The sequence below is a fragment of the Rhinolophus hipposideros genome (genome assembly GCF_964194185.1).
Source record: "Rhinolophus hipposideros genome assembly, chromosome: 14".
NCBI classification, from domain to species: domain Eukaryota; kingdom Metazoa; phylum Chordata; class Mammalia; order Chiroptera; family Rhinolophidae; genus Rhinolophus; species Rhinolophus hipposideros.
Window position 1 is genome coordinate 58,146,339 of NC_138060.1, and position 12,805 is coordinate 58,159,143.

Sequence of the window (12,805 nt, forward strand, 5' to 3'; positions counted from 1 at the left end):
ATTCTTAGCTCACAGGCTGTATAAATACAGGCCACGGGCCACACTTGGCCCGTGGAATGTAGTTTGCCGACACCTGGTGTTTGTGGTAGTATCAGTAATTCCATATTAAGTTGCCTTTTTCATCATTTTAAGTGACTATTTCACTTTCTTCCACATGCCTACTTTGTTTTCAGTTAGCAAAGATCCACAAAACAGTGAAGTAGATAAAACTTTGCTGGGAAGAATTGGAATCAGTGCTATGTACTTCTATCACAAATTGTTGCAGTGGTCCAAGGTACTTTATTCAGTTTCTATTTGGGCTTGGTATAGAGAGTTAGTTTTAAATTTTTGAACAGACTGTAGTTTAATCCTGCAAGTTACAAATTTGCCAAGAATTATCACAATTGAAAAATGAGTCTCAGACTAGTAAGTGACTTATTAGGTGGTATATTAGGCAAAGGTGGAAAGGAGGTGGCTGTGAGACTGGCTGGCTACTGTGAAGAATTTCAGTGTGCGGAACATTTAGGAAGCTGTGCTAAGTGGCCTATTTATTTGAAACAACTTTCAATTCAGGACTTATGTCACTAGCTCCTGAGTATCGATAGCATTGTAATTGTGCAAGAGTTCGAGACACCTTTTTTAAGATGAGCCTAGGATACTCAGCAATTAACAGAACTATTAAAAATCAACTCCTAGAATGCTCTGGAACGTTATATACCACATATCTTGATGTCTAGTTTTGAGGTTAAGCTCACCATGGAAGTAGTCAAGTGATTCCAGACCACATTGTACTACCATGCTTTAGATTTCCCTGAGGTGGCAGGTAAAGTTATAGATTCGGTCAAGTTAAGTAAAGTGGAGGACAGGAAAATCCAAAATAGCGAAGAAGTGCTAAGGAATGGACTATCATAGAAAGTGAAACCGTTGAGAGTGTGGTCACTATTTAATCAACTATTAAAATATATCTTTCCTTACTTTCTTCTTTCCATAAAGCGATTATCTCAAAATTGAATGAGTTTGATAACATTTAAGTACATGAGCACTCATACACATACAAAAAGTTATGAATTTTTTAAAATTGAAAAACAACAGCAGAGTCATGGTACAGAAGGTCTCCCAGAGGGTTAGCACTTCCTGTGCGGTAGGCCTGGAATGGGCAAAAGGTACTTTGTCACCTGGCCTCACAAACTAGCTTAAGGTTGGTCAGAGCATTGATTTCTTGGGTATTTAATGCTTGAGAAATTAAGGAATGCCTAACAAGAAGACCCTTTTTAAAAATACAGACTGATTTTGCTCAAATTTTATACTATATTTTAATTTTATTAGGTTATTATTTCTTAGGAGGCTGGTGAATTTGTATTTGTATTTTAGTGAAAATTTTTAATATCCTATTTTGAATGAATATTTTATTATCTCAGTATGATTTTTAATAAAATCTGTTCCTTTTTTAACAAAAAAGTAAAACCATTGACATTGAAGCAGCCATCCCTTGAGAAATGCACTGTTCATAGTCAAATTGAAAGTATCTTGACATCACAATATGCATCTGACTCAAAATAGTATAGAATATAATATGAAACAAGGGTCTGCAAACGAAGGGCCAAATCTGGCCCACGGCCTGTTTTTGTACATCTGGAGAGCTAAGAATGTTTTTCACATTTTTAAAGAGTTAGAAATTAAAAAACAACAACAACCAAAAAGAATGTACAACTGACAGAATGTGACCTGCGAGACATAAAGTAATTACTATCTGGTCATTTATATAAAAAGTTTGCTGACCCTGATATAAAATAATAATAGATGTCCAATTTCTAGTGTCCACACTAGAGACAATTTTTATGTGGACTATATGAAATAATTCGTCTGTTAAATTGAAGTAACAATTTTCAGCCAACAATCTTTCCCCTTTTTTTTATTGTCATTCTTTATCTATATTTGATAATAAATTATCTTCGTTTTCACTTTCCCTCCTGGATTTCAGAGTGATCAAGAGGAGAAGTGCAAAAAATTATGATCAGTAGTTTTCCACACTAAAACATGAATTCCTTTTGCTGAATGAAATCTTGAGGGAAAGCACAATGTATAAAATACATGAAAGGAGAACTGCTGAAAGGGGGCCCGGTAGTCAGGGGTAGTTAATATGAGGCAAAGCCCTGCTTACTCTCCTCCCTCTTCCACCTTTGTGGCTAAGCAGGAAGGGGCTTAAGGAAAGTCTTAAGCAGTTTAGAACTATCATCTAGAATGATGATTCAAGTTTCTATAGAATGATCAGTGTGACTGTGTATCTTTGTAATACTCTAAATGATTGATACTCAATTAGTGTTCTTTATTTTCACTCTAGGGAAGGAAGGTCTTAGATAAACTATATGAATTAAAAATACATTTTACAAGTTTAAAAGGACTTACAGGGCCTGAGAAGTTAGCACCAAGATGTCAAATTGTGAATATTGCAGCAGAAATTTTTCTAAAAAACGGAAGCCTAGATGGTGCCATGTGGGTATTAAGGGGTAAGTTCTGATATATGCGAGCATAAAATAATTTATTGTTATAAATTCTTGTGTATGTAATTACCTTAAGTTGATATTGAATTGTGAGTGATAATTTGATCTAAACCTTAGGAGTCATGTGGATAGGAAATGTGGTTGTTGTATAAAATGGAAGGAGACAGTTCACCTGGCTTTAAAGAAGAAATTATATGAACCTTTGTTGAAAAGCTAGTTCAAGGTAAATGCTTTACCTTGATTATCTCAATTAATCTTCTTAGAAATCCTATGAGTTTGGAATTATTACAATCTCCATTTTATGGATTTAAAAAAATGTTGTCAGAGACATTAAGCAACTTGTCCAAAATGATGTAAGGAGGAGGCCAGATTCAAACCCAAACAGTCCAGCTTTAGAGCCCGGGCTTCAGCTGCCATCTAAGACAGGGAATCCTGATTGCAATCTCCATAAACTCTATCTTTGCATGGACAAGCAAACATGACTTCAAACCAAAACAAGTAAAGCTTACTTTCCCTAGAAAGTCAATCCATCTAGTAGAAATTAAAATGAAATTAAGCCAGCAGAAGCAATTAAGGTAGTTGGGTGTGAGGTAAATAACAGTTCAGAGAACACAGTAGTAGTAGTACAGCATGGTATCATCTAACAGTAGCTCTGGCTTCTTGGACCATCAGGCAGATTTTATTTGATGAAATGGGATAAGAACGAAGAAACCTCTAGAATCTCAGAGTTTAGGTTGGGAAGATGGAATATGAGTGTATGCATAAGTAAAGCGAATAGATAACCTTTACACTAACACATAGCACGTACAACACTTATAAGTTTAAGGTGTACAGCATAATGACTTGACTTATATATATTTTGCAATGATTACCACAGTAAGTTTAGTTGTCATCTATTATTTCATGTAAATACAAAAAAGAAAAAAAAATGTTTTTCTCTTGTGGTGAGAACTCTTAGGGTCTACTCTGTTAACAGCTTTCAAATATACCGTCCAGCAGTGTTAACTCTAGTCATTGTGTTGTGCCTTACATCCCGATAACTTGTTTATCTTATAACCGGAAGTCCGGAAGTCCGTACCTTTTGACCACTTTCATCCAATTACTCCACCCCTCAAACCCCACTGTTGGTAACCACAAATCTTTTTGGGGTTTGGTGGTTTGTTTTGTTTTGTTTTTATTTTTAGATTTCACATATAAGAGAGATCATACATTATTTGTCTTTCTCTATCTTAATTGTTTTACTTAGCCTAATATTTTCAAGGTCCATCCATGTTTTCTCAGGCTGCAGTTTTTGAAAGCATGAATGTGTGTTTTTGTGGTTTATTTGTTTGTTTTCAGAAAAGTGTTAACTTGTTTATACTATGAAATTTAATATAAAGCTTGGCTCAAACTCTTGGACCAGTGATTGTCACTAAAGTACTAATATAAGCATATAAACAATTTCAATCTTTTTTTTGTTAATTTCTTCTTTGCACTTTTCTGTTTTGCTTGCATTTTTTTATAGTGACAGTTCATATGTAAAAAACATTATTTTAAAAGTAAATCAACCAACTTGGCTTCATCCTAAATAATAATATATTTGAAATCACAGGTTTAATGTGGTTTTTATATTTCATGTGATCCTTACGGTTTTATAATTTTTAGAATATACAAATAAATTATTAAAATTATATGGGAATGATGTTAAACAGATATTTGTGCAGTTTTTCAAGATATTAAGTTCATTCAAATTTATATAGTAAAATGTAAGCAAATTTAGGAGTAAATTAATGAAGGTTTGTGTCTAAATGAGTTAATATTCATAGAGCACTAGTATTTATAAAACATTGTCTAGCACATAGTATAAATTAAGTCAATCACTCAGTCAGGTGGGCTCTAGTGATTTAAAAACAAGCTTCCGTTTTAAAGTTTATACTGGATATGTAAGGCTTCATTTTGGTATTATATACTTGAATTATCAAATGTTTCTTTAATACTTTTTGTATTCACTGAGCTGGGAAGTCCACAAAAGAAAATGATTACATGATTCCTGCACTTAGTCCACTGAAAAAGTACATGGAAATGTGCTTTGAGTGTGAAATAGCAATGTTTCCTCATGTGTCTCATTGTGTATGATAACTGAAGGAATTAGGTAAATGAGAAAATATTGACATTTCTAACATTTTACCACCTCTGTGTTCTGTATTAATCTCCTATTGTTTTTCTCAATATAAAAATCGGGGCAGAAATTAATGAACTTCAAATTATTGGTAATAGTCTCTCGTTTTAAGCTGTGATAGGCACATAAGAGTTCATTTCATTATGCTTTTATAACTTACATACATTAGATATTCTATACATATCAAATATTTTATAATAAAAATTGTTTTGAAAATGGGGAAAAGCTGTTCCCCAAGAATACCAAAACTAATTAAATTATGTATTCTTTATTGTAAAATTGTTGAAGTTGTCCACGCAAATATTTTACATTATTACAAATATCCATTATAATCTGAATATTTTTGTTATATAAAAATAAACATCAAAATCAATCACTGATTAGTACTCTTAGAAAATGAAGAATTACAAAATAAGTATATTCCCCAAACTGTCACTGCGCTGTACACCTGAAGCTGAAGCTGAATAATATTGAATATCAACTGTAATTTAATATATAGTCACAGGATGTCGAGTACAGCATAGGGAGTAGAGTCAATGGAATTGTAACAGCCATATACGATGTCAGAGGGGTAATAGATTGGGGGGGTTATCACTTGGTGAGGGGTGTAAATGTCTTTTACATTGTTTCGTGCACCTGAAACTAACAAAAAAAATAAGTATAACAAGGTGGTTATGAGCATCACTACATAAGTTGTTTCTAATAAATGTGAGCCATGGTTATCTTTTCTGAGGACACATATTTAAGTCTTATCACTTCCCAAGAGATATTTAAAAATACTGGTTGTGATTATACTAAGTGTAATGTTCGTAGTATAAAATATTAGTACTTTTTTCTTTTCGGAAGAGTCAGAATGGATAATCAATACCCCACTGTGGCCTTGCGATAGAATGGATGTACTCAATCGACATAATCTGCTCTGTACAATTGCACATGAAATCTTAGCCAAGAGCCTTTACAAACAGACATTTGAAGTCTTGCAAAATCTACCAGGTTTTCAAAATTCTCAAGGTATGATTTTTTTTTAAAAGTCTAGCTTAATTATCTCCTGCCCATCTGGTATTTAACTGTTAATAAGAAAGTGTCCACCTGTTTTGGTTGAGTTTCATATTCCAGCATATATTTTTAATGAAGCTGTTTTCTGGAAAATGTATTCTCTGCAAATTGAATATGCTTTCCTGAGGGTTAAAAAAAAAAGAGAGAGATCCTTATCTTTGGGTTGTCAGCAGTTCCTAACAGAAGCCTCTTCATCATTCCCCTTTCCCACCTCTGTCGAGTTTTCAGCAAACAATATGCTAAGTGCCCCCAGCAAGCTTCATATCTTAAAAGAATGTATTGCATTGGCAGAATGAAGAATACTTTTTCTTTTATCACTTAACAAATAGAGAACTTAGTTTCCATTATTTTGAAATAAAAGTAAACATGGAATAAATAGAGGAAATTAAGCAGATGGCAAGTTCAAAGAAAGAGAATGCTGATGTGGCAATGCTAGGTAGTGCTGTTGAATTCTACAGCTCAGATCTGATACGGACAGGAAGAGGGAGTCCGTGCTGAGGGAAAGGAGTGAGTACAGGCTTCGGGTCAGAAAAGAGCCAAGTGATGGCTTAACATTTCATGAAAACGTTAACCTGAGGGCCTCTCCTCAGGGCTTTAGCAAAGTTGGTGTTTTAGGAAAGTTCCTCTGGTGGGAATGTTTAAGAAGAGACTAAAGTAAAAAGATTAATTTCCTGCTAAGCCCTGGACCCCTAAAAGATCCTAAAGCGATAGAGACCTAGAGTCTAGGTCACAGATGGAACTGACCAAATAAAAGACTCGGGAGTCTCCAAGGTGACGTGCTTTCTTCTAAGTGAAGAATAGAAAGGAACAGAAATACCCAATAAAGAATTGTTTTTCATTTGAGATGGAATATTTATAAGGCGATGATTTAGTTTTAATCATGGGAAATCTGAGGTCTGAACTATAGATAGAATGCAGAACCGTGCAGTCATTCATTTGAGACACTGCAAATGCCGTCACATGGGAATCACAGACAGGTGTAAACGCGGCCTCTGAAGTCATTGTCAGGCTTCCTTTCATTCCTCGGTACAAAGGAAATGAATGGTTTTGCTTTTGTTCAATGCGAGTTTGTTTGTTACTTAGAGAATATGTAAGATGGCTGTGACTCCTGGAGTGGGTAGAATGTGCCAAGGGAAGCAGAGGGAAAAGAAAAGTACTAAGAGACAGAAGAAGTTTGAATGGCTAAGATAGATCAATTTCATTACATCAATTATTATCTTTTCTTTTCAGAAACTGTGGAGGTCTCCCAGTACAGCCTTCTTTTTAATAAACTTCTAGATGCCTGTGTAGAAAGCAACAGCCTTGGTGTATCGTCCTCTGTAGCAGAATTCATGATTTCAAAGAGCATCCCAATTGATTTTTCTTTTCTTAGAAGATTAATTACTTCTTTAGGAAGGAGTTGTTTATGGCTCAAAGCCAGAGCCCATTACAAAAGTAAGTTACATTTAAAACCTTTTAATTTGATATATTGGTTTTGACATTGATTTTCTAACCCTGAACCCTTGTATAATATTTACAACTAGAAATTTAAATATGTAAAAAGAACAGTTGATACATATCGAAAGATAGTGGTCTAAACAGATCTGTGCTCCTTTGAAACCTGTTATTTCTCTCATTTCTAATTACTATATTTTTCTTTGCACATTTGTGTGTCCACTGGAGGGTGCACAAAGGAAGTAAATGACAGAACCAGTTTGGCATATCTTATAAATATATAGGAGTAAAACAATTGGGTAGAATGAAGTTTAAGGAATATTTACATATTTTATTTATCCCTCCTATATCCCTGATATTTATAACTTACAATATTTTATAGCAGGCCATATAGGAAGTACAGAGGTTGCCATTACAATGAACATGATACCTACATAACAGTTTTTCACGTGGCTCCTAGTTATAGAACTTTGTTAATCTGTTTACAGCTATTTCTCTCTAAACAGTAAGCCTGGAAAACCTATGCTTTCTCTAGTTCCAGCCACCTCGCAGGTATTTTAATTAGAAAGTAATTCCAGGTAGACTCTAGATCTGGAAAACAAATCTTTTCTGCCTCCTCCAGTAATTTGTCATAAGTTTCCATTTCTATCACTGTTGTGTATATTATATAACAAACAATATAACAAACATTTGAGTGCCTACCTACTGTGTGTCACCACCATGCTAAATGCGTCAAACATCCCAGCCAACCCTCCATGCACAAAAACCTCTCTGAACTTGGAAGGGTTTTTCACTACAACAGCTGTGATCAATTAGCAGGTGGTAAAATTTTTTCCCAAAGAAGTGGGAAAGAAAATACGTTAGTATGCATTACAGGTAGTAAGGTTAAGTATTATTTGATAAAATTTTTATTTCAGCTACATATATATGTATTTGTATACTGGGTCATGTTAAATGTATGTCTCGTCATAGGTGACAAAAAAAGTTATGAAAGCAGAATTTTTTTTAAAAAGGATGATCAGAAATTTAGAGGAAAGATAGAATCATTTGTTCATAACACCTCATTCCAATTTTGGGGTTATGTTTCAACTCCTTATCCTATTTCCCTGCAGACGGCTAGAAATCACACAGAGTATATATGTATTATTTGCTGTAACTTCTTGATTTTAATTTTTAGAATCAATATAAATGGGGTTATTTTCAAATAATTGTGGAATTTGGGGGAAATGCTACCAGAAGGTATTTATATGCCACAAAGACAAAATATAAACTTGGAAACATTTAAATGAAATTTATATGAACCTTTCTAGTTTTTAGTTGAAAGTGAAATTTTGTATTAAAGCAGCTAAATTGAATCATTTATTTTTAAAATTTTGAGATATATGTGTGAAGCTTTATTAAGCTATAATTCAAAACCACACAACTATATAATTCACCCATTTAAGCAATGAATCTGCTTCTAATGTGAAGAATTATTCTGTACTGTAAGTATTTATCACCTATGGATATTTCAGAAGCCTAGGTTCTCATCCGTTGGAGTTTTAGTAAAGTTTGATATATTGTTTGATTTCCAGGTGCTCTTTCATTGGGTTGCTACCCGCCATTAGAGGGAAATTTATACCGAAAACTTCTACTGATTCCTTCTTATTTATCTGAGATCGAAATGCTTTTAGCTATTGAAATCTTCCTGGTATCTAATGCTAGTAGTATCCAAAGTCCTGGCTCTTCTACACAGATGCTGCAGATCGTCTTGAAAAGGTTGGTTCATGTAGCTTCTAACTGCGTCCTGAAAGCAGATCATGGCCCTCTACACCTGCCCCAGGATGTCAGTGTTTTATATATATTTACATACATGTGTATATATACATATATATGTGTGTGTGTGTATGTGCTTATATATGTATGTTTATATAATTGTGTAGTGTGTATTTACAAACGTTGGTAACATTTAAATTGAGAAAGGATGTGACCTGTTTGAGACTTAAAATCAAACAAATTAGTAGCATTCAACAAAAACTTCAAAGATACTGTTAGATGTTCAAAGAGATGGTTCCTCTTTAGTTATCCATCTTTTTCATGTACTGATGGTTTTTAGATAGGTACCTAAAAGTTATTTATCATTTTGGTCAACACAAAAGATCTAAGAACCATGTCTGAAAGGGAAATATGTGATAATTAGGTTCAATCAAGAATCCTGTTGAAAACAAACCCATCAGCCTAGTTTCTATATTTTACAAGGTTGTTATAAATGCATAAATATTATGTAGCTGTTGGGCCAGAGTAGCATCCCTTCAAATAATTTTGTTCAAAGTCCCAGAATTTATTTAGGCTTATACCACTCCAATTTCGTGTCAGCCTAATGCAGGAAACTTGTAATAATAAGGATCACATGGAACTCCTGTTTTAGAGTTTTTTGACAAGAATTTTGCTCCAGTTTATTGATGTTACAAACCAGATCCTCAGATTGAATCTTCTATCAGTTATCTATTACTGTGTATAAATTATCCCAAAATGTAGTGGCTTCAAATAGCATAAATTAGTTTCTACGAATTTTTGAGTAGCTTAGCAGGATGATACTGGCTCAGGGTCTGTCACGTAGTTGGAGACAGGATGTGGTCAGGAGCTGCAGTCACCTACCTGATGGCTTGACTAAGGCTGGAGGATCCGTTTCCTAGATGGTTCACTCACATGGCTACAGGCAGGAAGCCTCAGTTCCTCACCACATGGGCCCTTCCATAGGTTCCTCGAGTGTCCTCACGACATGACAGCTAACTGCTCTCAGAGTGAGAAATCTAGGAGAGAAAAAGCAAGGAGGGAGCTACAGTGCGTTTTATGACCTATATCAAGAATTGTGAAGGCTCTGAGGTTTTACGCTCTTTGCAGGCTACAAGTCAGCCTGCCAATTTCCTGGATACTAGCATAAGACTCCTGGGTTGGAAACAGAGGACCTTACTACTTACAGTACAGCAAGCAGCATGATTGTCTACATATTTGTATCTCTTCCCCTTGCTGCCAAGTCCCACAGATGGGCCCAGATGGATACCTGCGCATACAGTGGGTTCTATTACAGGAGAGGAATCCTGAACTTAGGGAACCCAAATCTTTTATAATGGGTAATAAGCATACCTGTCCCTTTGCTCTGCAGGGAAACACTATCTCCACCTTGTAAGACTGTACTCAAACCTGCTCTTTGCTCTGGAATAAGAAACTATCTTTGTCTTTTAAGGTCATTCACTATATAAACATCCTTGAAATCCAAAACAAGGGGTAGTCAGTGTCTCTGCTCTCAAAACTTCCAGAAATGCAACAGACCCATGGAGAATTGCCATCCAACAACCCAGTGTTCAGAGTTGCACACTGTCGTTTCTGCTTTGTTCTATTTGTGATAAACAAGTCATTTAATCCAGCCAATACTTAAGGGGAGGAGAATTGGGAAGTAACTTGCTTTATTTAGGGCCACCTTCTTTTTTAAACCAACTTGAATTAGCTTTTTTTTATTATAACGCAATTCTTTTCTGAGGGCTTCCTTATTTACCACTGTGCACAAGTGGCTGAGGCATTTGGGCTCCCCATCATCCTAATGAGGGTTTCGTTTTCTCATAGCTTTCCATTTTCTACACATATGCAGCCTCTCTACTCATTGTTAAATTTGGGGGCTATTTGTGACCCAGGGGATAACTAGTGACATGCCTAGATCTTTGATTTTGTCCAAGCCAATATTGCTTTCTCTATTATTATCATACTGAACCCCATCTTGTTACATTAAGCTCCAGAAGAGAGAATTGTATTCATCTTTAGAGTTTCAAAAACTGCACATAGTTGGCACATGCCCAATCTACCAGATTCCAGGCACCAATTCCTAAGCCAGAAAACACTAAAAGGCTCCTCAGCAGTCTTGTCTGTGACCACTGGTTGTTGTTCCAAGTGGAAGCCCTCACTCCCGCCACTCTGGACCACATTGTGGGTTAACACAGGTAGGCTCCTTCTTCTGGGGCCTGGCTCCTGGGCCCTATTGGTGCCCAGAGCAGGATGCAGCGAACACAAAGGAAAAAAGTGATGTTCAATATAACAACCACATCTCTATTTTAAATACTTCCCACTCCTTATCCCAGAGGAGAAATGAACATAAATTATGAATTTTATGAAATTTGGAGAGTAGTAGGAAAGGTATTAGAAAAGTAAATTCTAGCACTTGTGAAGTATCTTGAATGAGGACTAAAGGAAAATAACTGGAAATTTAATGAAGAAATATAGCTATAATTTCTGTCACTAAATGTTAGCTACATATTCAGTATATACTTATAATTAAAAATAGCCAATATCAGTGTAAAATATGTGAACATCAGTAACACCAACTTGATTAAATTCAGTATTTGTTTATGCATTATCATGAATAATTATGCAATTTTTAACTTTGAAAATACAAAGACTGAGATTATTAGCTGTGTTCTAAATCAGTGTTATTCAAACTGCGGGTTGTAGCCCAGTTGGGTGGTGAAATCAATATAGAGAGTTGTTTCAACCACATTATTAAAAAATGAGGCAATAGAAAATAGAATACACTCGTGAAGGTACGTCTTGTTTTATGAAAGTTTTATTTCAGTTTTTATTATGAGGGTATAGACTGGGTCACAGTATAAAATGTCTTTCTTACTGTGTGTCATGATCAAAAATGTTTGAAAGCCACTGGTAGAAGAACATAGTAAAAAGACTGTCATAGCTTAGTACTAATCAACGTAAATAATCACCTTTTGAAGAAACTACATAGCTTCTATTTAGAGTTCTAATTTTGTGAGATGTTCACTTTGTAGATGTGAAGAAAACAAATACCGGAACAAGGATGATTATCAAGCTGCAGTGGAAAGATTAATTATGGCGGCTCGTTTATCAGATCCAAAGCTTTTCATTAAGCACATGACGGTCAATGTTAACAAGGAGCAGGTTTATAGTTTGGAACATTGTTCTGCCCTGAAATGGTTGAAAGAGAACATGAAGTGGGCCGGAAAGGTTTGGCTTTTCAGTAACCATTAGTTAATAAAGGCTTTTTCTTTTTTTTTAAGTTAATCATTGTTGAAAATAAAAGGTAATAAAAAATATAGTTTTCACTATATTCAGCTTTTGCCCTTTATTGATTTACAGTAAGTGGATAGTTTTCAAATACTAAAAATTTTAATCAATATATGCAGTTTATAATGGTTTTAGCCACACTGAAAAGTGATGTTTCAAATTATTTTTTGACTTCTCTTTAATTTATATAAACTTAAATATGGTAAATCCCTATTTATTCTGATATCCAAACAACGAAAAATCATGAACTGAATAAATATTAGTTCATTAGAACTAAGACATAAAAGGGGAAATATGTAAGTAGGTAACTGGAGTTTTCAGAAACACCTTTAAGGGTATGAAGCAGGTTTAGTGTATACTCAGTCATTTTTAGAGCCTATTCCACATCTATAAAAAGAATAGTAAAATAGTATTGAAAAATGACTCAAACACTAAAATTCCAGGGTACCCTCTAAGTTATGCCAAAAAATTTTTAATTACCCTGTGAATAGTTTTCCTTTAGTGTATCTAGAATACTATATGTATTTTGAAAATTTGTAATTTCTGTATGTTACATTAGATATTAGTCATACCTAATGAAAACAGTATTTTAAACACATACCAGAACTTA

The 12,805-nt window shown here is 34.6% G+C and overlaps 1 protein-coding gene across 1 annotated transcript in view; it reads left to right on the top strand.

The window, feature by feature from the left end:
• Window positions 1-12,159, top strand: part of TOPAZ1 (testis and ovary specific TOPAZ 1) — a gene marked incomplete at both ends in the record, with an annotated part of 43,438 nt that extends 31,279 nt beyond the window's left edge. Inside the window, 6 exons of the mRNA XM_081071961.1 lie at window positions 174-274; window positions 2,321-2,486; window positions 5,485-5,649; window positions 6,925-7,128; window positions 8,703-8,886; window positions 11,940-12,159. Of these exons, the coding sequence (XP_080928087.1) occupies window positions 174-274; window positions 2,321-2,486; window positions 5,485-5,649; window positions 6,925-7,128; window positions 8,703-8,886; window positions 11,940-12,159 (1,040 nt within the window). The remainder of the gene's footprint in view (window positions 1-173; window positions 275-2,320; window positions 2,487-5,484; window positions 5,650-6,924; window positions 7,129-8,702; window positions 8,887-11,939) is intronic.
• Between the last annotated feature and the right edge of the window lie 646 nt (window positions 12,160-12,805).